The sequence below is a fragment of the Barbatula barbatula genome (assembly GCF_947034865.1).
Source record: "Barbatula barbatula genome assembly, chromosome: 4".
Lineage (NCBI taxonomy): Eukaryota > Metazoa > Chordata > Actinopteri > Cypriniformes > Nemacheilidae > Barbatula > Barbatula barbatula.
The window spans coordinates 7,259,954-7,287,363 of NC_136768.1; the positions used below are offsets into that span (position 1 = coordinate 7,259,954).

A 27,410-nucleotide genomic window follows, 5' to 3' on the forward strand; every position below is an offset into this window, starting at 1 on the left:
CTAAAATACTTCACCATCAAAAATTATTTTAGACTTTGTTGACCCGTTGCAGATTATATTATAGGTTTAAACGAGATCAAATACGCCATTTTTGAGACTCGATCGAATCAGTTAAGACCTTTGGTCGGTTCAGTTTGCGAGTATATAGTATTACAGAATGACATTTTAATGAGTTTAATAGTTATAATGGAATTTGTATTACATTTGACACAAACTGAAATGGTCTCTGTGGGGTTGTGTTATCTAGCCAATGGAAACCAAGAACCCCATTAAATTATACTGGAATTAGACAAAACACATAGATCATTCATTAACAATGGTTCTAATGTTAATGTCATATTTGTAGTAAAAAACATTAACATTTTAGTTTTTTTCAGCAGTGGCCATTGTTCATCTGTATACCGTGATGTCACCACTATGAAACCCCAGGTTTATTTTTAGACACTTATTTTTGACACTAGATGTATTTTTGACATCTGTGATGTAATATATATGACATATGACTGTGTAAGTCGCTTTGGATAAAAGCGTCTGCTTAATGACTAAATGTAAGTTTAAAATGTGTGTCATGGATGCCTTTATCATGGCCCTAAACCAAAAATAACTTTCCATGAAGACCTCTTCATAGCAGAATTTAATCCAAGACTTTTCCGTTCTGGAATACCCAACATGCTTGCTTGAGCATGCCTTCGTAAGTTGTATATCAGAAAGTGTCTGCAAAAAATGCTGCTCAAAACAAAGCGTTCGGAGATGACAAAAGTATAGATGTACTGAGCAATTTTAATTTGAGTTAAATATAAACAACAGAACCGATGGAGAAACCCACTTTACACACAGGGAGCTTTGACAATATGATTGATGAGAGGAAAAAGCACTCATACGGAAAAAAAGTGAACCAGAATGGAATGATTCTTGAGCAGGACGTAAAGAACGATGAACAAATTGACAGCAACAGTGCTTCTTTAAGATCTAAAACATGTAGCATGCATCAAAACCAGAAACAAACGGTTGATGTGGCTTCCCGATATCTCAATTTAGAGGATGCCCTTTTCCAATAATATACACATTTTTAACACACATTTGTCATTTTACTAAAATAAATCCTTGATCCAGTCTCGGATTACTGCATAACTCAGCCCAAAACTATGTTTATAATCCATCAATCAAACAGTGTAACGCAAGTATGTGTCAAGAAATAAATACATCATAAAAGAAATAAAACACACAGGTTGAATACGTGCTAGTGGCACGCACATACAGCTCTTAAATGCTAAGAGTCCTGTTAAAAGCAAAACTCAAGTAACATTACAGAACAATGAAAACCGCTACATAAACCGTAACAATTTAACGTCTTACGTATAATTTCTCTTTAACAGGTGCATCAAAAGAACATAAACAGGGTTATTTATACCACAGGTGATTTTAAAGAGACGTGCAATAATTACACAGAGATGTACAACGTCATACAATACATTTCACAGACCTTCAATGAGTGGTATGTAGGACTTATATATTTCATAAAGCCCCCTAAAGTAATTGCTTTTACTCTTTAAGTGTACTCGATTGAACAATAATAAGGATGGCAACAAACAGGGTTAAAATTAGGCGTCTTATTGCTCTGTGTTGACTTCCAGTGTTTTTTTAAATAAAAATATTTATGAAGTTAATACTCATTGGCAAAATAAACATCTTCGCACACGCACACACAATACTCGCAGACATACTGCAATTCACATCAAGTTGGAATGTCCATTTTTCCTGAAACTTAATTTGAGAATGTTTACAAACTGACACCCAGGTTTTGACTCTTCATGGCTCTGTTGTGGCAACCTTCGCTAAATATTAACACCCAGCCATTTGTTTATCAGTTTAAATTCAATTTACAGATTAAAATTCAAGTCATATAATACTTGACGTCGGAGTTTATGACGTATAGTTGCCTTCTGAATTCTAATAAAACCATTATTGAACATATAGGACATAATCTGTCAGTAAACGAGAATTCAGCAGTAATATGCTCACAAATGCTTTTTGACAAAAACACGTCTCCCGCAGCGTGGTCTAAAGATGGCACGTGATGAAGCAGAAGCACTAGACAGCGTGACTACATCGTCGCACACGCTCGCAGACCAGGGGATCGTGAGAAAGACCACAGACACGAATGCAAAATCCACACAAATTCAACAATTCTTCTCAACACTGTTTTCGTGAAACTCCCCAAACTGCTACAAAACACTTTTATGAAGTTCAGAGTGTCTTTGGGGACGTGGGAGACGGTCAGATAAGAAAGCGTCTATAAGACCTCCATCCTTCCCCCAGACACTACACGCGGTCATTTTTGGGGATGCTTTGGCGCAGAAGGTGGCAGCACAGGAGCCGAGATGCAAGAACATGGAGCTGAATTTGACCTCAGCAAGTTAAAGTTCAAAGCTTTTGGTAAGGGAGGTCTCAAGTGTGATGTGGAAGTCATGGAGTGTCTGCAGGACTTCGACAAGAGAGCTGACTGTGAGCTTGTCTCTCATTAATGCGTTCTCTTCATACATGCGTGTGATGACGGGGGATTCAGCCAGTAGAGGGAGCCACTGCGGCAGCAATCGGTCTCTGTACAGAGTGAGATATACATGAGCGTGGGTATATTTTGATCTCCATTTCACATGATTCATTTCATTTAAGAGTACGTTTTGAGTTAGCGTGTCATCTTACCTTGCTCCAAGGCAAACTAGCAGCTGGAACTTGCCATCCTTGCCGATGCTGCGTGGCATGTTGTTAATGGCATTGACGTAGCGACACAAAGATTCACAGGTCAGACTTAGAGGCTCGGGTGTCTCCTGTATGTCTCCAATATGATCTGCATTCACCATGAACGCCACTACCCTTTCTGTATGAAATACATTCATGAGATACAGTCTTTACGAAACAAAATATTTACCTAGTCATATGAATGTTTTCAGTTTTGAACACCATGTAACAATAATAACATTAAATGCAATTGCTTTTGCTTCAAAAATATTTGTGGCATTCTTCAATGTCTCCATTAGAGGGACCCAAAGCACATAAAAAATCCTCAGTTGGCCACTGTGTCCTCAACTAAGCTAGGGATTTATTTCCTAACAAGTTGATGTTCTTCCAAGATGTTCTGCTTGAAACAACATCACATGAACTATGATAATATTGAGTTTAAATCGTATAAAATACTGTTAAGACAGTTTTGTGATTTTTGCCACTTGGAAAAACACAGTAATGCCAATTGGATTAATAAACTTTAACTGAAACTTCAATTTCATATTAACTTGGACAGAAATCAGTCTACCCACACATTTGAACTAAGTTTACCCAACAAGAATCACACATTCAGGATGAACTTACCGTAGAAGTCCCACACAAAGACGTTTTTCTGAAAGAGTCGAGCCGTACGGAATCCATGATGAAAGAATTGCTCCAGCGCCCAAACAAGACCACCTTCTCCACACATAAGGATCGTCAAACTGCCCCTCTGGAACAAAAGATGGGTGGAGTGTTAAAAAAATTACAGAAATCATGTTGAGACAATATTGATATATTTGATGTCATCCTCACCTCTTTCTCTGGTTTGTGGAAATGCTTTATAATGTTGTTTACTGCTTCACCAATAGATTCCTGTATTTGAACTATGGTTGGTTCTAGAGTAAGAAGGATGTTTAGTGAGAAATAGCATAATACACAAACAGAATTCTCAGTTAAATGTTTGAAGTGAATGTAGCTCAGTTTATAAACCTCGCAAACTGACTACAAAATTGGGTCCTATTGACATCCACTCTATGGACACAAAACCACTGCGCACTTCTCAAATATCTTCTTATACAGGTTTGGAGTGACATAAATAAAAGATGACCACGTTTCCATTATTGTGTGAATTATCCCTTTAACCTGAAATGTATAAGAACCTAAATCAGAACTTACTGTTGCCACGGGCAGTAAGAGACGTGATGCTGATTCGTCGGATCTGTGACGGCGAGCGCTGAAGCGGCGGAGTTCGCCCCCCATCGTCGTCGTTGCACTGGACAAGCAATTCACCAATCAGAACACGCTCGAGACTGCCGTCATCCACTCCCTTGCCCAGCCACCTACCGCAAGGGAACCTGGAAGTGATACGAAGTGAATAACTTGGAAACCATAAACGGAGGGAGAGAGAATGAAGGATGGGATTCAAGAGATAAGAGTGGGTCGTACTTGTATGTGTGTCCTGTAATCTCGTTGCGAACCATGACACAATCCACCAGCCACTTGGCGAGCAAGCCCGAGTTATCGTGACCCAGCTGCACTGTTGTCAGCTTTCCGAGATTCTGACACTGTAAGACAAACATGCAACACAGATAGATAGAAATGTCAGAAACACGGAGTGACTCTCGGTAAGTGATCAATAACCCCGCGTGAGCTGCGTTTGGAAAGTGAAAAGTAGAAACACAAGGAAAGTGTGCACTATGCCATATAATAGGTTTAGACCGAACATTTAAACAAACCAAGACTCAGGGCTTTAAAACACATTCAGGGAAGGTTTGTTAGCTATTTATGCTTAATCTCATGATGTCAAAGCTGCTGTAAGAAAACCAAAAAATAGCCACACCCCCATTTGCGTTCAAATTCAGAATAGTTGAAGGTAGTTCTCAATGGCCCGGTTTCACAGACAAGGCTTAGGGCTAGTCCCAGACTAAAAGGATTGCGTGACCCGTCTTAACTAAAATATAACTTGCAGAAATGTCTTAATATATCAGTGCCATTGTTTTGTCTCGAGATGTGCACCAGTACTGTATTCTTCTTAGATATTTTTATAAAAGCGACATAATATCTAAGGCATAGATAGGCTTAAGCCGTGTCTGTGAAACCGGGCCAATGTTTATTTAAACGCAAGACTGGGAGGGGTTGTTTGGTAAGCCTGTATAGTTATTACTCTACAATTTTATAAAAAGTAAATGATATTTAAATAAAAAAATGGTGTTTTCCCCAAATGTGCATGTCAGTCATATTACAAAATTGAAAGCTAAAGAGGAACCCAAAGAATACAAAAGAGGAGATCTCTCTGAACGGAGGAGCTGAAAAATTGTGGATGAGATGTTTGGAGAGAGAAGGAAAGATAAAATGGAGGGATGTGCGCCTAACCTTGAAGGCGATGGAGAAGTGCGTGTGAGGCCTAAAGGCAGACTGTGAGAGGACACAGAATGAGTTAGAACATGATTGGTGATTGACAGCAAGACAAATGGCAGTGATTGGCTCCCCTCAAGGATCAACTCCCACAAAATTTCATCATTTCTGTAATATAAATGCAAGTTTGTTTATGGTAGTAAATGTATTGTATGACAGTAATGAGAATCAAAGAAAAAATGTGGAAAAAATATAGGATGGCGATAATGCAATTACATGAAATATGTAAATGACTGGATCCATGATTGAAAAAGGAGTATTGCTGCAAAAAGTCAGTCATAATGCAAAAAACATATTTATGCATAATAATTTACTGTATATAGCCAAATGTCGAATTTCCATAAGACAGCGCATTTAGAAGATGGTCGAAAAGAAGTGTGATCATTTCTGAGAACAGCAGGAAATATGAACTGTTGCAGTCCCACAGGAAGATAAAAATGTGTGCAATAGTGAAAATAAATCTGCTGTCTCTGTTTCAGCTGTGAACACAGATTTTGCATGATGTCATGGGACTCACATCAAACGTCATTTCCAGAACGTTCTTCGTGATTTGCCGGACGCCGGAGTCACCTAGCTCGCCAGATACGCACAGCCAGGGGTTCGACGTTGTCATGGTGTTACTGAGCTTCTTGATGGGAATGATGACAGCCCGGTATGGAATCACTTGGGGGGAAGATATAATATGTAAACATGCATTTTCTTTTATGAAGTAATGGCACTAAAAACATGTAAATCATTTGATATGTTTGGGTTTGCTAACATCAAGTTGGCTGTTATACTTCAGAGGGTGAGGTTTGGCAAGAAGGCAAGTTGTTAAAGGCACAAGGTGAATTTACAAAAGGAATCTTTTTTTTAAGATTGTTTGAAAATATATTTAAATAAAATGCAAAACGAATAATAATTTCACTATACCTCAGCCCATCAATTAAACCAAAATTAAAGGAGTGTGTCATACACAAAAGCTGTATATGATGTATAGAGACAGCTGTGTGTGTGTCTTTTTCAGGAACATACCTATAGTGGTGAAGACGCTGGTAAAACAGAAGTAGTCCACTGCGTTCAGGCTCAAGAGATGAAATAGGAACTGCTCTTTCTCCTCTTCGCAACGCAAGAAGGCGTAACGTTTATACAGCTTCCTGCGGGAGCATCGCATACTTGTTAACAGGTGCATACCAACCATCAAATCAGTATTTGTGTGCTTATTTGCATGATTCAGAACATACAAGCGTCCTTTTGTTTGTATATATGTGTATCTGGGTCTGCAGGTGTGTGTATATGTGTATGTGTAGATTGGAAGTGGGTGGATGTGTACTTTGTTAAAGTCTGGTTAGACAGCAGCTGTTTCAGATGCTGGGAAAGTAGTTTCTTCTCCAGAGACAGACGGATCCATGCACGTGCTCGACCTACATCGGTTTTAATCTCCCCCATGCTCTGAATGTGTCTGAGTTGGAGCGAGCAAGAAAGAGAGAGCAAAACCTTGTGATGGACCGTATGTGGGTTGCAAGGCCACAAGTAACAAAACATTGTGGGTGTAACATTGATATTCTTTCGTCAACTACTAGAACATCAGCATCATTTATACATTTTTATACAGTCAAACCCCCTGTTTGTGCGCTACTGTTAACACCACTGAATTGTCCTCAGGCAACAAAGTTACCTCATATCCTGTATGACTGATACGCGTAACGCAGGAAGGCTGATGCTGGACTCGGACTTGCGTTTTTCCTGCACATTAGCAACTGCAGAGTAAAGGGGACACATGAGATTTAATTTTCAATATTTTGTTGGGGTGCTGCTTAGTGAGTGAGAGAGAGATAGAGATAAAGAGACCAAGAGAGATATTTACCTGGAGACTCTGACTGCAGTTCGTTCGTCTCTTCTCTTGCCTGGTAGTGCAATAAATGAGACCACAATGCAGACTTCCCCTATAAAGGAATATGACAGCAAATATATTTGAGTTTTTATTTTTATTAGGGTCAACATACCCAAAAATATAAGTCATTCCAAACCTATATGAATTTCTTCTGCAGAACACAAAAGAAGATATTTTCAAGAACGTTGGTAAACAAACACTGGACCCACACAGACTTCAATTGTGGGACACAAAACCACAAAGACATTTCTCAAAATATCTTCGTTTTTGTCCTCAGAAGAAAGAATAAATATGACAAGAATTAATGACAGAATATGTATTTTTGGTTGAACTATCCCCAAACCATCGGGCATACAGTATATATACGTAAATGGCTAACACTGTGGTTGACCAATAGGGGAGTGTTGAAACGCACCTGTTTGACCTGCAGACCATGACTCCATATTCTCTCCAGTAGGTCACATAGGCTGGCTATGAGTGTGTTTTCCTCCAGGCCTGTGATGTTTGCTTCTCCATGACCCAGTTCAACAGCCTCTCTCCCCATCTTCTCCACCAGCATGCGCTTGGTCTGAAAACCCATCGATAAACAATTAAAATTCAGTCACGTTGGACATACTGAACTTAATTCCCTCTAAAATGTCTTTAATCCATGAGACGAGCGAGCCGAACAAACAAACGAACAAAACCACAGTACTTTGATTTGTGTGTTTGTATCCCAGTTAAACATATGCTGACCTTCATCTTGCATTCTTTCAGTAAGCCCTCCACAAACTTCCAGTTGGTCTGAGCGATGACCGCAGGGGAGAGGTCTGATAGTTTAGGTTGTCTCAGGTTCTTCCCCAGGTTACGGGCCTCCGGCATATACTTCTGCAGATCAAAAACATGAAAGAAGTCTAAACACACTCTCTGTTTTCCCAGAATCAATTCGCAACTCCCATGGCTTTGCTTTGGATGGAAGAGGGTATATAGTTTCATTGAAAAAGTCCATATTAAAATCTCTTTAAAATAGTAAATCTTAGCAGGAATGGTTTATCGACAAAAACATTATTAAATTACTCTCATTATAAGAAAACACACTGGAAATGAATGTGTGGAGTGATTCAAACCACCACCGTGTTCACATATATTGCCGGACTGTAAATACTTGCTTCACATAGAGGTTATCAATTATATAGATGTCTTAAAAGTACAATAGTAAAAACAGCATATTTCTTAGTTCCAGAAAAGGTCAAAAAAAAATTATTATTGGTGCAAGACGTAACACTGAACATGGACAAATCCTAAAGTGAACAACTTTTTAAAGGATAAGAAAATACTGCAAAAGTGTTCAATAAAAGCTCTTTAAAGCTTCAGAGAGTTTTGTTTTACAGGAAAACAGCTGCAAACGGGTACGAGAGGAAATAAAATTCAATCACACAGCAAAGAGGTTGACAGGGACTGTAGTCTTTGTTGTGGGGTTTGTGAGGTTGTGGGGTTTACGGGAGCGTATGGGAGGAGTCCGGCAGGGCTGAGTGCAGAAGAGATCAAATGGTCACTGTGTCTGACAGCGGAGCTTCAAGGAATTTGGAGCTGGGGAAGGGGGGCTGGTGGGCTAGTTTGTTACGGGCATGTTAAAATTTTTTCGAGTCAACAGGCCTCCACATACCAGACAGCAAGCAGAGAAGGATTTTTTGGGCGGTTTAACAGGCAGGGGTGGCGCCTTATCCCATTCCCAGAAAGCCATAGAGTTCTGCAGGAGCAAACACCCCTCCATCTGCCGTGAGGTGGTACACCCCACAGCATCCAGACAAACACACAAAAGGTGAAGAATGGAAAGAAAAGAAAAGAGGCAGCGTGCGCACGAATGCGACACAGTCAGACAAAACTTAAAACATGCTTTAAAAGAAATGCAAGCTCAAAACAACGGAGAAATCAGGAAATAGAAACAAAAGCCTAAGAGGTGTTTTCACAGGACACGATTCAGCCGATTCATTTACAAGTCAAATTTGATGAAAATCACTTGGGAGCTCTTGAGACTGTCGCATGCGATTCAGGCTTCAGAAATCAGCTGTCAGCACTTAGATTTATAAAGATTTGCTATTAATGTCACAACTGAATCATAATAACTGTTTTTATTATTTCCGTCAATCAAGCAGAATTTTATACCAACGTTTGACAATGAGAATTTTTTGCAAGTAAACAGTATAATAAAAACTGAATGAAAGACTGAATCATGGAGGAAATTGAATCCAAACCAAATTAAAAGCAAAACAGGATGATAAGATAAACAGACAAGGGGAATTAAAAAATTTAATAATGATTCACCTCTTTGAGGTCATTGTCTAGGACAAAATGTTCATTCTGTTGTCTGTGTCGGTCCACTCGGCGCTGTGTTGAGCACGTGCGACTGGACCACCTGCTGAAGAAATGATTTCGATTCACGTCATACACTTGGATACAAAACGTTAAATTCTCTCAGACAAAATGTTAAATGCTCTCCAAAGTCACACTGGATAAATGTGTTTTCCTAATGAATGAATGTAAATGAGACGTCCTTAAATTCATCCAAACACGTTAAATGTTTGATGAAAGCTTTATAAGTTTAAGTATTTAACCCTAAAGTACCCCTTTTAAGTCACAAAGTGACTACTTTGATTTAAATACACATTTTCCTGAACCATTTAGACAATTACTTTAACAAAAGTAGTTTGCAACCCGGAAGGCTAGAGATCAAAGTGTAAACCTAAACATATTAATGGGCCGTCATAATTTGTGCAAATAGGCATCATTAAAAATATTGTTTTGATTAAAAACAAGGGACTCACTTGTTGCTGGTGGGCCCTGATGCGAGCACATCTGCCTGCAGTTTGGGGAAAAAGCCCTGTTGGTACTTTCCTTGTCCGATCTTCATATTAAGCAGGTGAGGGTGGATAGCCGTGTGGTCGATCTTCTTCAGTCGTTGCTCTATAGCCTGGGCTGTAAAAAAGGAAAAATGTACACACTTTTAATAGGTGACACAACCATTTTGATATCACAGTATTATTTTGATGCCAAACATATTTCAAAAAGCATCCGTTGATGGCGTGCCACTTCAGGAGCACTTTTTTCAACCCAGAACAGCAGCAACCTTTATTTTGACAAGGGGTTATTGACCTAACAATGGTTGAGGGCTGAGTGCTTAGAAAAAGAGACGCGCACACAACATACAGTGGACAAACAGAGAGAGGCTTCCCAAGATGGCACAGCACGGCGCCAGCCTCCAGTTCTTTCAAAAAAAGCGCTTCATTTATATGACTCACTCGAGAACACGATCTTCAGTTCTTTTATTCTGTCCTCATCTGCTCGTATTGAAACCTCTTATTACACACTTACGCTCCCTCTCTTTCTTCATACGGCTCCGTGGAACCTACCCTCCCTCTTGAGCTCTCACGCTCTCTAATCATTGGGCCACATAAGCAGCAGCTATTCTTTTTCTATAGGCCTCATTAAAATAGAAAAGCACAATTGTTAGCTATGACTAGGAGAATAACCATCATTTCATAATGGGAACGCGTTCTGTGGACAAGCGGATAGAAAAAAGCTCAGCAACAACTACAAGTGAATATCTCAGTCAATACCTCAATCTATAGTGAATACCTTAACCTATAGTGACTACATCAACCTATCGTTAATCTAATATACCGTAAATGTCACGGTTTAGTTTAATATAGTAAGTCTAATTCTATAGTGAACACCAACCTGTAGTAAATCTAAATCTCAACCAAGTGAATATCATTAGATTAGATTTACTAAAGGTTCAGATGTTCATTATAGATTGGAATTGACTATACTGTTTAGTTTATCTCAACCTATAGTAAATCGAATTCTGTAGTGAACACAAACCTATAGTAAATCAAAATCTATGGCGGACACCAACCAGTAGAAAATCTAAATCTCAACCTAGTGAATATTGTGATCTCATTCCAGTCATGCTACAGGTTTCTTACCAGACTCTTTGAGGAAAGTGCATTTCTGGTAGACAGAGGATCGCAGGCTTGGGGCCCGAACATTGTAAAGGCGAGCCTTCTCGATGCGTCCATCAAACACTCGTAGAAGGGTCTCTTTCTCTTCCCACTGAGAGATTATCTTATTGTCGATGAAGGTGGCGAACATTTGCGTTTCGATGAAATGGGACAGGAAGGGCAAGTATGGTTCAGGCTGGTCCGACAGGAAGGAGGCCTACAGAAAAATGAAAGGATCAAACTTAAATCTTTGCCTAATTTCTAAAAAAGCATCACATGTTTCTTTCACAGTTAAGGCAATCCCAGAGTACATTGCAACAATCATTATTCTACTTGAATGAAGCCAGTCACCTTGTCAAAGTTATGCATCTGCTCTCTGTTGGTCAGCCAGGACTCCAGATCTGGAGAGTTCTGGATCACAAACGACTCGTAGTCTGCAAACATTGTTGCAAAGCGTGCGGCAAACACCTCCCTCAACTGCACGCTCAATTTTGCATTCCGCAGCTCCTCTTCCTCTGCGGGAGATCTTCCTCCCACACCCTCCTCTCCAATGGCCTTCTGCCCCGCAGCCAACGCCTCCAAACGGGCCACTTTCACCCCAGTCCTCTTGGCCAGAGCTTGCAGACGCTCCAGCGTTGGGTTGCCTTGAAGAAGCTCCAAGACATCCAGGGCTTCACCTCCAAGGTTTCCGTTCCTTCGGTCATCATCGAGCTCGCTCAGGGACGTGCTCTTCAGGTCCGTTTCTAGTGTGGAGGTCTGTGTGGTAGCAGGAGGAGCAGGAGAGGCGTTGCCTCCATCTGGAGACAGTCCAAAACTAAGCAACACCTCACTCAGTTCTTGTATGAACTCAGTCTTGTTGGGGAACTGAGGGAAATCTTCGGGCAGCTCGATGCAGTGGTTATCGATATCGACGAAGCAAAGGTTTGCCTGTGGAGTACAGGGAACGACAGAATTAACATTATGCAGTTAAGTCCTCACAATTTCACGAACACAAGTTAGGCTCTACAACATGCTTTTAAACGTGTCACCAGGCTGCTCATCTTAGCTTTTTGTTTAATTATAGTTCAACTTGCAGAGACCATTTGCAAGTATAATACACAATAAATATGTTAATGGGCAACATAATGAAACATGTGTTGTGTCTGTATGCCTTACAAACCAAAATACTCACATCGGCATACAATCTCGACCTCGGTTCAAAAACATAATCCGACGTAATGATCTTAACCATACGCTGCCAAATCCATTGTAATGTGCCAAACGGTGCACAAGCCCAAAACAAACACAAATGCATTCTGGAAAATTACAGTGACAAACACGCACTAACCCAGTGTCACAAATACAATGGCAATATTTGGAACTGGGTTAAATCAATGCATTAACTGTGTGTGTGTGTGAGACTATTGTCACATGCAGTTCTCATGCAGTCAAAATGCCCTCGAGTGAGTGGTGTGGTGCACGTACGTCCGACCTTGTTGCTGTAAAAATAAATCAGTCAAGCAAGAAGCAGAACTGTCCATTCTGCCAGGTATCAATGCTGACAGCCTGTCATAGGGCACTTAGGCCAGTGTGTGAATGTGTGGGTGATGTTTGACCTAGCTTATATTTTGGTGCAAAGCTGCTAAAACATGCCTCGATGTTAGAAAAACCTCTCGTAGTCAGGACATCATAAAAATAGTAAATAAAATCACAAATGGTGCTGATGCAAATGTAACATTAGTTTTCTTTTATCATTCGGCCTTGAAACATCTGGTGTATCTGTCACCTCAAGTTGATCACAGGAACATAACTGATACATATTCATATTTAAAGCAGCAGAAGTCACTGGTCCGGTTTGTGACATAAATGAGTTTGCATGCGTTATCGCTCAAATACACGTCGGAGTAGCATATACACCCAAACCAGACTATGACTATCGTTGAATACTAATATAATTTTTTGTGATCAGATCTCCGTGCCCTTAAGGACACAGGCGATGAACAAGAACTAGAATAATGTCAGTAAATGTCAGTGTGACTTTTCCTAAAAGTGATTTTTACAGATGCCGTCTCTTGTTACTTTTCGTCATCACACGTGTTTTTCTGGGTCAGCATGACTTCAAAGAGAATACAAAACAGGGAATCTGCATCTAGAGTTAGAGAGAATGGGATTTGGGGACGAGGATCTGGAAAAGCGTCGCTAGAGAATTTGAGCATCCAGATAAACCGTGAATAATTCTCCCCTACTAAGAATTCGGATACAAAAAATGTCACCAAGTAACACATCAATAGAACCCAAAAAGCAGAGTGCAGATGCTGCTGTGTCCCTGGGGGCTCTACTATGAAACCATATATTGCTTAAAAACAACAGCTATTCTAAGCCATGAGGGCAGCCTCCAGCTGCTTTAAACCGTATATTGCTGGATGCATCCGGCAAGTAGACTGTAACGCTGAGATAAAGGATGTGAATGTGTTTTTAAGTGCGGGGTATGTGTGCGGGTTTGTGCATGTGAACATGCTTTAGTGAGTGCGTGTCACCTCTTGAGGCAGCTCCAGTTTGGAGCGGTCTGTGCCCTCTTTGGACTGCAGGCCCATGAGGTAGGGTACAGGGGCATCCAGGAAGTGCAGCAGAGAAGCGGGAAGGATGGGCACATACACATGCTGCCATTGGAAGGGAAACAGTAACGTTGTGATTCCCTCCGCGACCACCATGAGCCTCTGGTAGTCTATACGTGCAATGGGAAAAAGACAAAAAGCATGAACTTTAATTTCTCTCTCCTAAATTATTTTTGTAATAGCCAGACCAAATTATATTCAAGGCCAGACTACATTGTATTTCAAACCATGCATCATAACTGCTGACTCAAATTTATTTAATGGCCCAAGCAAATGTTCACTTGCATTTGCCAATGTTTAAAAAACAAAATACAATTTTAAGGTTAACAGGTATTATTTTACACCAAACCTTTTTCTTCAACTATCTGATCTCAAGTGTGACAAAAATTACATTTTGAACCTTGAATGATACCGAAAAGATGCCACAAAGCATTATATTTTTTACCATTATATCTTTCTCTAGGTTTCTTACCCTGTGAATACAGAAGGATCTGCATCTCCAGAAGGACGCAGGTGAAAACCTGCACCAGATTTTCCACCCCCAACAACCGGAAGGCCTCACCCATCGGGAAATCAGCCAATGGCAACTCCCCGACACCGGGCCTCTGGCACAGGATGGGTTCATACACACCGTGGAACTTTAAAGATCGTCCGGGTGGAGGTAAGGGTACTTCATAGAGTATGTTGTAAATGTAGCTCTCCAAAGGGAGCGGTGGTGGTTGACCGGAGGTGACGGCACGGTGGAGCTGCGAAAGGAAGCGTTTACACGCGTGCATAAATGGCATAGGCGTGATCAGACACTCCGCTTTTGACACATACAGAGTGTCGCGGAGGGAGTCGTAACCTTCGCTGGAGCATCCGCAACTTCTGCGGTTTCCATGCGAGGAGGAAGGAGACTCGACGTCCTCCAGGCTGCTGGCTAAAGAGTCCATACTAGACGATGAAGATGAAGAAGATGAGGAAGGACAGTTATGGGCAGATGCCTTGTGCTCTGCTTGGTGCATCTGGTGTAGCGCCTGCATGGCAGAGCAGATCTGAGGGCTGGTGACCTCCTCGTAGAAGGTGTGGACGAAACCGTAAGTGCGAGAACCATCTTCTCTGGTGATGATGAAAGAGTGGAACTGTGGGGCGCGACTGTCACGTTGCGTTCGGAAGGACAGGCCTTTTGGCATGCAGAGCTGTAGACAGAGAGAATGAGACACATGGGTAAAATAACTGCATTATTTCATAATACTACCCATTTACACAAAAGACTACAAATAGATTTAAGTAATTCAACTGTCAAGTTTTAGGCCACCATTGACTACCATAATGGGAAAATTAGCTTTTGACACTTAAGGGTGAGTAAATTATTATTATCATTTTTTAATTTTTGGGTGAACTGTCCCTTTAAAGGGACAAACAAACAAACATCAATATAAATAATAAAGAATAAAAACATTATATAATACAAAAGATGACAACAACGTTGGCTCCTTATCTTTTGGTTATTTAAATGGTTAAATAGGAGAAAAAAAATTGTTTAACACCAAGTGGATTTCACACGCTCAACCCGATTTGAACTGTACACATTAATAAGACTAATGGACCCATGCAGAGATTTCATCCAGGCCACAACAGGCAGAGAACAAAAATGGACTATTTGCAGTCTGTTTCAGAGAACTTGTGCTGCGTGCACTGCTCTGGTGCATTGTTTTACGTATGAGACCCTACCAATCAGAACTAACCTTGAGAAATGAATAAACAGGAAGCCTCATTCAGTTTTTATGGTAAAAAGCATGACGGCATCGCAACTGGCGATGCTGCGCACTCCTGGTATTCTTTTACAGATCGAGGACACGCACAATGAGCAGTTTCCATGCCGACGTAAGCAGAGAGCTTGGGTTGAATAATTGATGCTGAACTCACTACTGCCAAGCTTCCGTTTACGCCACTGGTGGAAGAAATGACCTTGCGGCACGGGATCGACAGGTCAGAGGTTTTCGTTACCTCTGAACACTCTGGGACGGAAACACAAGCCACCCGTCCGATCACAGCATGCGACCACAGAGAGAGCGAGTGTGTGCTTGTGTATGTTTGACGTTGTGAATCAATGCAGATTGCGACATAACACACATGATTAATGTGAGAAAGAGTAAGACTGTGTCTGGGAATATTTTGTTTTGAGAACATAAAACAAGTTTAGATGTGTTTGATATTGTAAAAAGTTTCACAAGTCTTTGCACGCCGGCATGAACATTAGATAAATACTAAATGCACAAAACAAAAAAAAACTAAAGTCCCCATATGCTTGAATATATTTTGGAATGTAGAGACTAATGTGATAACTATTATTATATTATTGTAATATTTTCAGGGACTTTCAGGGAAAATGTATGTATAGTTGTTTTGTCATTATTAACCAACCTGTAATTTTTTTAATTATAATGTAATAAATAAATCACTCAAACTGAATCAAGTGTCATAGTTGGACGTAATTTCAAGATTTGCAGGTGACTCACCATATTAACAGCATCTTGGTCGAATGGGTTGCACTCGATGTTCTCTGGGTAGTGTGCTAACACTTTGGATTTAAAGGTCCTTTTCAAAGGGCTCTGATCAAAGTTTTCCCCTAAAGATACAGAATTGAACAAGACAAATGAATGAGGAGAAAGGCAAGGACATTGACTAATACATTATTCAAAAGCTTTACAATGCAAAAGCAACTATGGTATGATGAGTGCGGAGGGGGCCGTAAATACAAACAGTGCTGTCACGCGTCTTAATCTCGCTGATAAATGTTTACATTACATTACAAAATGATACATTTTTGAAAACGGAGGACTCATTTGTCTGGTTTAATATCATATATTTGTTTGAATACACACTACTGTGTGTGACAGGAAATTAGTTCAGGAAATCATTTCCACAGCTCTTTCAGGTATGCTGGATAGAGTAATCCCCCTGTATTTGCAGTGTAAACGTGACCCAGATACGACACCTGTCAATGAGAGTTTATCAGAGCATGACTCCTCGCTCTCCAATCTCAATACGGACATACTCACATACACATGTTGGGTTGAACTGGGATGTTCATATTTTGCATTTATCCTCATTTCATGAAAACAAACGTTTCAACCTTACAAAACCATCTAAAAGTAACCAAATGTACATGGTGTCAATGTCAAAAAGTTGCCATATTTAGCCGTCATCTTACACCACCAGGAAAAGAGGTACAAAAAAGGTTTAATGCATTATTAACGGTTATTAAATGGTATGATGCATTATAATCATAATGTGTTTTGTATTGTTGTTGTAAAGAATTATGACCAAAATCAAAATGTGAAGTGTAACAATGAATTGATAAGTGTTATAATGTATAAATTTACAATTATTCATGAGACATTATAATGTGCATTACAAGGCATAAATAATCCATTCAAACTTTTATAATCCATTATACATATATACTTTAAGTTAATAACCTCTAAAGTAAATGTATCACCCCTGCTTTATTTCTTACAGAATGCTTATTTCATACATGTCATACATTTTTGACACTTCTATTATTGACAGGTTTGAGCATCTCCCAATGTGGCCCCATAGATCAATAAACACATTTGTATGTGTGCGTGTGAACCAAGCCTAACCCTATTTCACTCCGCATTTCCAAGAACGCAACAGTTTGCTCAAAACAATTACAGCTTTTTGGCTCGGTACATCTACCGTGTCTCCGGCAGGCTGCTGTGTTAGATGAAACGGCATCGCTGTGACAGCAAAACACAAGGAGGCATGAACAGATATTGGAACACACCCGTGTGAAAACCCAACAGCACAGATTACAGGAGCCGACAGTGACGTGTAGGATTAGTATCCAAGGAGAGATTTTAATAAAAGGGTTGTGGAATAAACACTCTCACAATATCTCTTCATCTTAGTTGTCTTGTTTGTTTTCTCATGCCTACTGCAATAAGTGATGCTACGATAATCAGATGCAAGATAACGCCGGGGCGGAAGGGTGCAGCAGTGTTAAGATATAGTTTAAGTAAATAATAATAATAATAATAAAAAATAATAAACAACACAGCCCAAATAATTTCAGTTTTCACACATATTATTTCTGGCCCGAGTCTGTGCTGTGTGGGGATTTGGCAGTGTTTTGGCAGGAGTGCTGCCCCAAAGCCCGGGGCATTAACTAACAGGAAGGACGAGAATTTACTAAAGGCCTTTATTGCAGAGAAGAGTCTGAGGGCTTCAAAATACGAGAGAGAGAGAGAGAGAGAGAGAGAGAGAGAGAGAGCGAGAGCGAGAGCGAGAGAAAGATCCCATGAACTAGTAGGAGAACAACAGAAAAATAAGGAAGGAAAGTCACTGTTGCAGGGAAACAGAAAATGATTTAAAAAAAGCTAAGAGGTGAAGGACCCACGTTTCAGGGACAAGAAGGGGTGGAGAGTTCAAAAGAACTCGAAATCAGTCTTCTTTTTACACAAAAGAATATTTCCAGCAGAATATCAAAGCTTGAGCATATGCAAATCTCACAGACACGCAAAAAGCATGTAAAAAAGATTGTAAAAAAATCATCTATTCCTTTGAAAAAAAAGCATGCAGACGGAGGAAAACAATACGCAAGCATAGACATAAGCCTTATGAGATGAAAACCAAGGATGAAGGATTGAAGAGGATGTTAAAGTTTTGCAATGAGGTGGTTAAAGATGATGTTTACCTGCTGCCACGGCTGCTGGGTCCTTGCCCTGCCGATCGGCCTCTAGCCATTGGTACAAAGCTGAGGTGGTACAAACACACAAACAGACAAACGAAAAAGCAAAATGTCAAACAAGACACAGAAATGGAGACGCAAACAAAAACCGATGCATGACTGAATCCAACAGCAATGGCATTGTGACACAGACAGCGTGTCATTTTACAGGCTGTGCAGTGATGGAGGTGAAGTGAGACACCGCTGGTTTGTCGAGTACAGCTTGACTGTGGGATGTGATCTCTGCTGGGAGTGAGACATTATGTTATGCGTGACCAGCAAGCAAGCAAACACAAAATATCTTATCGGTGGGTGTTAGAAGAACACGGCGAGGTGAATTATTAAGGGAAATCTACATCTGCTCACACAAATGCATTCAAGCGCAACCAATCTCCACTGATTATATTCCTGCCTGGCTGCAAGACATCTTCGATTGAGCCTTGAACGCTTAATATAATATAAATGGGAGTAAGTTTGTGTCCAATTGTGTGTTTAAGTTTCACGCGTCAGGTATTATTTAAGACATTTGAGGTCCTAAATGGGGGTCCTAAGAACAGCTTTAAGTTTCTCTGTGTAGACTGGTATTCACCGACACAGAAGGAAACTGCTGCTGTGTTTTGCTACTGTACTTACAGGATGACTCAGCCCGTGTTTGCTTGTGTTATGAACACGTGTCATCACCGAATGAATATAAACCATGCAATCTTCCCTGACGTCATAACTTATCCCAACACCTGCTATAGTCATCATTTAAATAACACCTTATTTCACTTTTCAACAGCACCATGACTGCGTTTAATGAATGAAAGAAAACATGGCATTGTATTTCACAGTTTTTGAAGTACAGTGCAGTGTTTTATTTTTTGTAAAGCTTTTATCCGCTCATTTTTTGCAAATGTGTAAAACAGAACTGCACAAATAAGCCCTTGGTTTGAACCCATAGGTACATCAATATGATTGGGTGTGATATAGAGCAAAATCACTGCCCTTGCACCGGAGCACCATTTATCTTAAAAGTGCTGATGGAAGACAGCACACAATGTCTTTTACAGAGCCTTTGTCCATCCTCGACTGCGTTACGTAACTGAGCCCGTGCTACACACGATTTGTGTGTGTGTGTGTGTGTGTGTGTGTGTGTGTGTGTTTTCAGTGCTGAACGGGCACATTGTGAGCACAAAACAGGGGTCCTTTCCCTTCAGGGTTTGGGATGTCAGCACAAGCTCAGCTCTGCTGTCAGAGACATGACGACACATCTGCTTAAGCTGGAGCATAGTATACAACACGTTCTGGCCTGTCGAAGTCTCCACATTACACCTGGATGCAAGAAGAGCTCTGCATCTACATTAACTGATTTGTGGAAATAACTCTATTCTCAGAGAGCCGGAAGCAATAGTCTTAATCTTACATGTTTGATGAGAAATTTGACTTTATTAATAATTCCTATGTGTTATTGTAAGAGAGTCTGTATTATAAGAGAGTTTTACAGCATAGGGACTTTGGATAACCTTAAGGAACCAACTCAATAGCGCAAACACAAATGTAAACAAACACAAACAGGCACAAATCACATAGGGACTTGGGGAGATAATTCATGCTGGCCTGTTGCAGACATTCAGGTCGAAGTTCAAACAGCAATGAAAAACTGTGAGCGCTCGAGAAACAAACAGACAAACAAACAGCTACTGTATATAAATCCCAAACTATCGTAAGCATGTGGAATTTTTGGACTTTGGGAATAAAAATAAAACAAACTTATAAAAACGTGCTAGGTCATATCCTCCAACCTCCCATAATGCATTCAGAAAACACTTCTACCTTATGTATAGAAATAGTAACGGCCATGTCAGCTACCCAAATAGTGAGTATAATCCTCACTAATGGAAGTACAAATAACCAGAAAATACCAAAACATTTAAATACTCATATCTGAACTAAACATGCATCGCTGGAATCAAATTGTCACGTGGTGTGTCAAGGCTTATCTAAGGACAGAGGTTACTGATGAGTTGGAGGTTAGTCAAGGAACAAAGTCAACATGACCGATTCACGGCCTCAGTCTGTCTCAATTATACACAACAGACACACACAGGACATACAGACATACACAGATGACTGTCCATCAAGACCAGTAGCCCCTTTGTCCTATATAACCGGTCACAAGAAGCAGGCTGTCTATCAGACATGCAGAGCTGCATCCATCCCTTCACTCGAATTCCTATTTCTATAAAACAATTGCATAATAAAAACATTTTAGGTTCACTATTAAAATGTCAAGCGTACTTTACATGCTCCTTGTATTGTTACAACGGTCACATTTAAATGAAGTTGAAATGTCCTACCCATACTTCAATCTATTAAATGACAGCAGCGCATGGAGGTAAAGACATTACGTAACTGGATTTATGCGCTTGTAAAATAACTCAAACTGCAACTAAATGGTCAAAATTGTGACTACTTTAACTGCCAATGCGACAAGTTTTTCTTAATGATCGCACCGGTGCAAATGCCACACTGATCAATATAGAATGTTTGCGTTTTATATATTTTATGCGCATAAATGTTATATACACTAATTTCCGTCTCTCCTCCTTCAACTGTTCTCTATGAGTCCCCTATAACGTAATGCACGGGTGTAACGGGCGCATGTAATGCTATGATGAAGTGGAAGGACCGACAGAGCAAACGTGCTCAATCTTGCAAATGAAACAAATATGATTTTCCGCCTGAAGAATACAAGAATGTCCCCGGCTAAGGTACAAAACAGCAAATATAACGAAATGTGTTGAGTGTATTGAACGCATGTGAAGCTAATGCCGGAAACATGCCTTTCAACTTTAAGCACTATACGTTTGTATAAAGCTCTCTAATAACTTTAAACATAACGTCAAACCCTATTTATTTACGAGTCGCTGATTAAAAACGTGTATCAATGCAGCTTTCATGAAGAATAATCACCTAAAAGCCTTCAGGTCTCGCATGTTGTTTGAGATATGCGGGCGCCCAGGGAGTCAGAGCCCAAAATACTAAACTAAAACCCCTTCTTACTCTGAAATGGACATTTAAACACAAAACTACATCACAATCAACGAAGCAGAATGAAAAGATCTCAGTTTATAATGTTCATCAAACAACAATGGACAGGCCCAAAAACACTCACTCAAAGGAATTGTGTTCTCTTAGTTGTTCATAATAAATAAAGGAAGTAGCTTTAAAGAGATGACAAGAGTATACATATAAAACAAAAATAATAAAAACATACAATGATGTGTATTATTTTCTAATTGATTTATGTTTTAAACACATTTGAATGAAGTTTTGGGGATTCCTTCAGTCGCAATTTGACTTTAAAAAATGCTAGTAATACGTTGCCCTATTATAAATTGCATAAACGTTTTGGTAATGTGGTTTAAATCTAAGGGTTAATCCTGATGCGAGACCATTTTAATACCTCTAAATGTTTAAATTAACACCCATTGGTTTAGATTCATAGTATATGAAATTATGTTAGACATACTCCTGTGATGCCGTTTTATGCAGCCCTGAACCACACTTGAGATCAGAGCGAGGCAGATTACACAGTTGCCTTGAAACTCTTGAGTAGATTAAACTAACAAGCTTACAGAATCCCCTTCCACCAACTCTGAACAGCTTAGAAAATAAAAAACTAGAATTTATCAAGCGTCTTTTCGAACGCCACTTTAATGTCAAACCAGCAAAACATTACCGATAAAAATACATTAATAGCCCAAGGGGGAGACAAAGAAAGGACAGAGTAAGAGGATTGGGCCGCCGCTACACAGCTCTGCCGTTTTACCCGTTCCCCCCCAATTCAGGCCTATAGGACTCTAACCCATGAGAAGTCATGGAGGTGTTGCCGAATTAGCATAGTCATTGTCCCCACGTTCAGGCTGTTGCTCACAGACAGATGGCTCAGGAATCAGCCCTCCAGTGTCCCTTTGTGGCTGTCCACTACTGCCTAGGGTCTCTGTCCCCATCACAATAGGAGCAGGCCAATGACATACAATGAGCGGAGACACGTCGCCATGCAGCCGTAGTGTAACAATGCAGCCCAGGTTTCCGAAGTCCTGTCTAGTTTTATTTTTAAAGCCTCAGAGTAGAAACTTTGGTTGGGATTCTTGTAGCTTGTTTACAAATCTCTATTCAATCTCTATTGCTTTAACAGGTGTGTGTCACTTCTTGGATCGGTGGAACCAACATTCACGTGATGAATGTAGACGTTCCTCTACGCAAAGTACTAAGTCGAGCACAATCAGGAAGAATCCTTTTTATGATATGTTGAGAACAACAGGAAGATGGTTAAGGAGCACAAATGTTAAAAAATATTTTCTTTACGGAAGCTGTCAGCTCAACTTCTCTAATAACAATAGGCTGCCTGAACATAATCTTATATTGAAACCCATAGTATTCATGTTGTCTTTCGTTTAGTCACCAAAGTATGCACTAGACACTTGAAAGCCATGAACACTGAAAATAAAGTATAACTGGGACTTTATAGCGATGAGAAACAGAGATGTGGTGATTTGATATGGAGTTACCAGTTTTTTTAATGACATTTATTTGGCCAAGTGACCTACACAGCAACTGGGTATACATTTGACCAAAAAAAAATGAAATACCCGTTTCTGTCATCCCGATTCCGAAGACTGAATATCTATGCACTTAATGTATGAACATACTTGCATAACTGCCCACTGATGGCAGCTACATTGCCGGCAGTGTAAAATGTTTCCATCAGCATCTTGTTTGCCAAAGTACTTGTTAAAAGCTGGATGCTATAAAAATCTAATGGAGCCGATGCAGTTCTTCAAACACAACTACTCCATATCAACAGGTCTAACCTAAAGAGGACCAAACACTATCGTACCCTGTTAATGACCATTTCAAGGTGTCAAATCCACAGTAAACGAAAGCAATTCAAGAGAGAAAACCGCTCTTTCGACTGAGGTGTGAACCATGGAGACGAGCCAAAAGCTCAAAGATAGAAACATCTTCCTACAAAGCGGTTTTGTTTGTCGTTTTACAAAGCTCTTTTATTGACATGTGGAACATCAGGGCAATCCAAGAACTTGATCGAGGTCGGCAGGTGCAGAATGTTTTGTAAGAAACCGAAAACAGATTTTGAGTGCTGTGATCGCTGGAGCGTTAAAACAAAAAACAGCTGCAAGCACATGTGTCAAAAATTAAGATTTTAGGGGAAGACAGTTAGGCTGCGAATACATTTGTGTTGGCAATGTTTACCTTTAGGGCACATAAAAATGCACCATGCATTTCTAAACCTACATTGCAACATCCTTAAAAACACAAAATATATGTGTTTTTATATTTAGTTCTAACTATTTGTAAACACGACTAGAAAAAACAGAGGGCTGCCTTCAAAGCAATTTCCCACAATCTGCAGTAACTGTGTCCTCTCAAAAGGCAGAACATAAGACACAAGAGGGGATATTTATAGCTTATATTTTTATCCCACTCAGAGGATATACCGTACCTTAGGCCTAGTATATAAGAGCTTAGAGGGCCTTCCATGAACCAACCAACATCCATAACCAAATGGATTGTATGAGAGCAGAGAGACCTATAAATAAGGAGCAGAGCTCTAAAGCAAACATAAAGGAGATAGAAAAACAAAGCTGACCATTAGTGGAACTTGTTTTTCCCAAATCACCTTGGCCTTGCAGAGGTCTACAAACTAGCCAGCAAAACAACATTTATATCGGACTCCGATAAACGAGGACAACCGTCTGCTTAATAAACCTCATCAGAACAGAGGCACAGCCACTTGAAATGACATCAATTGAGAGGCCACACTGTGTTTGTGTTATTAATGGCCATTGACAATTAACCCATTTTAATAAGAATCCTTTATATCAAGAAACAGATTGTAAATGGAAGAGAATAGTAAAAAGGTGAACGGCAGTGATGATTATGCCTAAAAGCACTAGGAGGGAGCTCGGCCTATTGAGTCCAACTGCACGTATTCAGTCATGAAGAAACGCGTGGAGGTAACCAGCAGGAAGCGTGCATTACTGGTATTAACAATGGAACAGAGGAAACGGTGCCAAAAATATATCACGGAGAACCATGTCTCGCTCTCGATCTTCAAGTGGTTTGAATTACAAATGAGCATCTTCTCACATGAGGTGCAACCAAAGCTAACCTTTAGAAACTAGACGGGTAGAAAACACAGGTGATACGGGGTGGATCGAGGGGGATTTTCAAAACACTCGATATGGATCAAACTATTTTCAACAAAGGTTATGTTGTACACAGGATATCTCTAGTGAACATCTCACCATGCCGCAAACAGTGAGAGCTTACACTGCTTATCTGAGCAACCCACTGAGCTGATAATGTCCGAATCCTTTAGGACACTGGACACACACGGAGGTAAATTTATCAAGCTCAAACTGTTTAATCATGATGAACTTTATCTGCGGTATATGACTGACCTGACATGAGAAAGTCATGATCATCAAAGGACACAATTTTAGCATGGAATGTTACAAACACAAATGCAAGCTTAAGTTTTAGGTTGAAAACAAGTTTAAATCATCACTTCTAAACACTGAAAAAAAGTTGACCTCTCCACAGCAGATGAAGATAAAAAAGTGCATTTCCAAGCGAAATCAAGCTTGTGCCAAATCCGGCGATGGTGTTTCCAGGTTGCACTGGCAAGATAATTTTCTGACTTGCATAAACCGATTATTTCCAAAATGCTCTTGTAACCAGGTTTAATTTACACATTTTTGACAAACAAAGAGATTCGAGCCCGTGCTTGAAACTAAACAGCCTGATTTTTATCCCACGCAGCCTCTCAGCACCACATCTAATCCACAAGAGCATCAACAGCTTAGCTCCGGGCCTCACAAAGTTCAGTAGCAGCGTCTGTTAAACTGTGCCGGGTTTTTAAAAGGTGGATCTGTTAAAACAAGTGTATTAGAAACAAATTTCGGGGTCATTTAAAAAATGTCACGATATTTCCCGGTAGGTGTGTGGCTAGTTTCACAAAACAAGTTATTCGACAAGCATGAATTGAGTCACACCGAGCGTGGTACACAATGACAACAGTGGGCACCATCCAAACGAAATGATCAGCATCGGTTGCTCAATACATTAGCAGCCTGTGGATCCTTCCAGCACAATGAACTGTTTAAAGACACAGTGATATTTTGAAAACCCTGCTAGCTGGCAATGTCTAAAATAGATGCACATTTTTTACGAGACCCATATGATGCCTCTTGTGATTGTTCAATGAAACAACACTGAATGCTTAAATCACAAGGAGGTATATCTTTTGTCCTATGTGCGATTTAAACAACTCTCCTTCTGTTCTTATTTTTATGGTTTGTATTTTTCACACACACACACACAATATAATGAACTACATATTTCGAGAATGTTACAATAATGTATCTATAAATAATTCTAAATAATCTGGTTTAATAATAGTTCAAGCCAATCAACATGTCAATTTCCCAACCTGCATTTAATTTAACCATAGGCCCCCAGGGATCTCTTTATTGCCCATATAAAGCATATATCAGCTGTTCTGCCAGGATGCCAACAAGCCAATGAAGCCAATAACCGCAGATTTCTAGACTGGTTTTGGTGTCACCACGGGACATCAAAAAAAGTAACAATCAATACATAATGATTCTTATTGACGTTTGAGACTCTCTGCAGATGCTAAGCTTCTAAATAACTGAACTGGATGCATTATCTTTCACACACAGCACAGGAAGACACTATGGGTTTAGGTATTGAGCTGGTTTATCTAAATCATTACACCATTATACTAAAAGGCTGTTACAGGAATTACCCAATTAGATCGAGCACATAGGCTACCTTGCGAAAGTTGAACATGGTCTATATAATACGCTAAACATGGTTCCGACGTAAACACACAGATTTACACAATAACCATAGTTTAGTCGTGCTTTGAAGCGAAATTGTTGTGTAACAAATAGGCCTAGTAACAAAAACATAAGCATAATAAAACAATCACCCGCAGAGATTGCAATACAATAAACAGCCTTCAATTTCCAAACAAAGATCATAATATGGTTCAAGCGGCGCTCATAAGAAATCAGTGCACGTCAGCTCGTGTTTTTATCCGCCGTGTCGTGTATATCGTCAGTCAACAATGCACGAAACAATCAAAGATGTTCTTACCTGCCAAAGCATCTGGTTCGAGACCAGTCTCGTTGTCTATTCCGCATATAATAAAGTAATGCGCGAAGCGGCCGGGCGCTGACCCAGAGCCGCTCATCGTGGCACTCATCTCGGCTTGAGCTGATCCGCTTTGTCCGCACTTATGATGCAGACCTACCCAGCTCCATAACCGGGCGTCACCGGCCAAACGAAATCACAAAACGTGGGTTTAATAAACGAGAATCGCTAGTATGTGGTGTAGCGAGCGTTGGGACGCGGTCTGTGTTTGGATTATTCGGACCGAGGAGCTTCTGCTACGCAGGCTGCGAGTTGTAGAGTGATTCGGTGAGACCCCTGCGCGCACCCGCTGACGCGCGCTCCAGCTGATAGCGCTCAACCAATCGAGCGCGCAACGAGCGGGACCTTTAAAACCGCCGGGGGGCTAAAATAAACAAGTGTATTCATTTGTTTATACGTGAGACGTGATTTAAGTTTCTTTTTTCTTTAATTATGTGCGATTTCATTACTGTAATGATGGTTGAACATATCGCTCAGTGTCTTTGAACGTGTTTTAGCGTATTTATCTACATAATGCCTATTTTTCATACAACATGTATCTCACAGAATTGACAAACAATTGAATGATTTGATATAAAAATAAACAATGTTCGCCTCTTTACGTTTGAAAACCTTTACCAAAATTATGGGCACGGTATAGTTATGCAACTAATAATGTGATTTTAATTGTGATAGTTTTGACTATTTGTTTTACTGCGTCTTAATATGTCCAAGTTGTTTAATATTTATCTATACCGTGTCATTAAGGCGTTATTTGTTAACGTTCCGTTCTTTCATAGATAGAGCACCAATGCCGCCCT

At 40.1% G+C, this 27,410-nt stretch overlaps 1 protein-coding gene across 5 annotated transcripts; it reads right to left on the reverse strand.

Moving 5' to 3' along the window:
- Positions 1 to 762: 762 nt before the first annotated feature.
- dennd5b (DENN/MADD domain containing 5B) lies at positions 763 to 26,928 on the reverse strand. 5 transcript variants are annotated; one of them, XM_079454876.1, is made up of 24 exons: positions 26,554 to 26,731; positions 18,328 to 18,387; positions 16,127 to 16,236; positions 14,098 to 14,803; positions 13,548 to 13,735; positions 11,383 to 11,958; positions 11,017 to 11,248; positions 9,856 to 10,006; positions 9,356 to 9,449; positions 8,697 to 8,804; positions 7,787 to 7,918; positions 7,467 to 7,619; positions 7,025 to 7,103; positions 6,836 to 6,917; positions 6,491 to 6,619; positions 6,193 to 6,314; positions 5,696 to 5,841; positions 5,137 to 5,178; positions 4,210 to 4,328; positions 3,940 to 4,118; positions 3,577 to 3,659; positions 3,367 to 3,493; positions 2,704 to 2,878; positions 763 to 2,601 (listed from the first exon to the last, which is right to left on the reverse strand). In XM_079454876.1, the coding sequence occupies exons 1-24, from the start codon at positions 26,660 to 26,662 to the stop codon at positions 2,418 to 2,420; spliced, it is 4,086 nt and encodes a 1,361-aa protein (XP_079311002.1). In that variant the 5' UTR covers positions 26,663 to 26,731; the 3' UTR covers positions 763 to 2,417. The 5 variants fall into 5 exon arrangements, with proteins under 5 accessions (XP_079311002.1, XP_079310998.1, XP_079310999.1 ...); XM_079454872.1 differs by lacking the exon at positions 8,697 to 8,804 and having other exon boundaries at positions 26,554 to 26,928; XM_079454873.1 differs by lacking the exons at positions 5,137 to 5,178; positions 8,697 to 8,804 and having other exon boundaries at positions 26,554 to 26,898.
- Between the last annotated feature and the right edge of the window lie 482 nt (positions 26,929 to 27,410).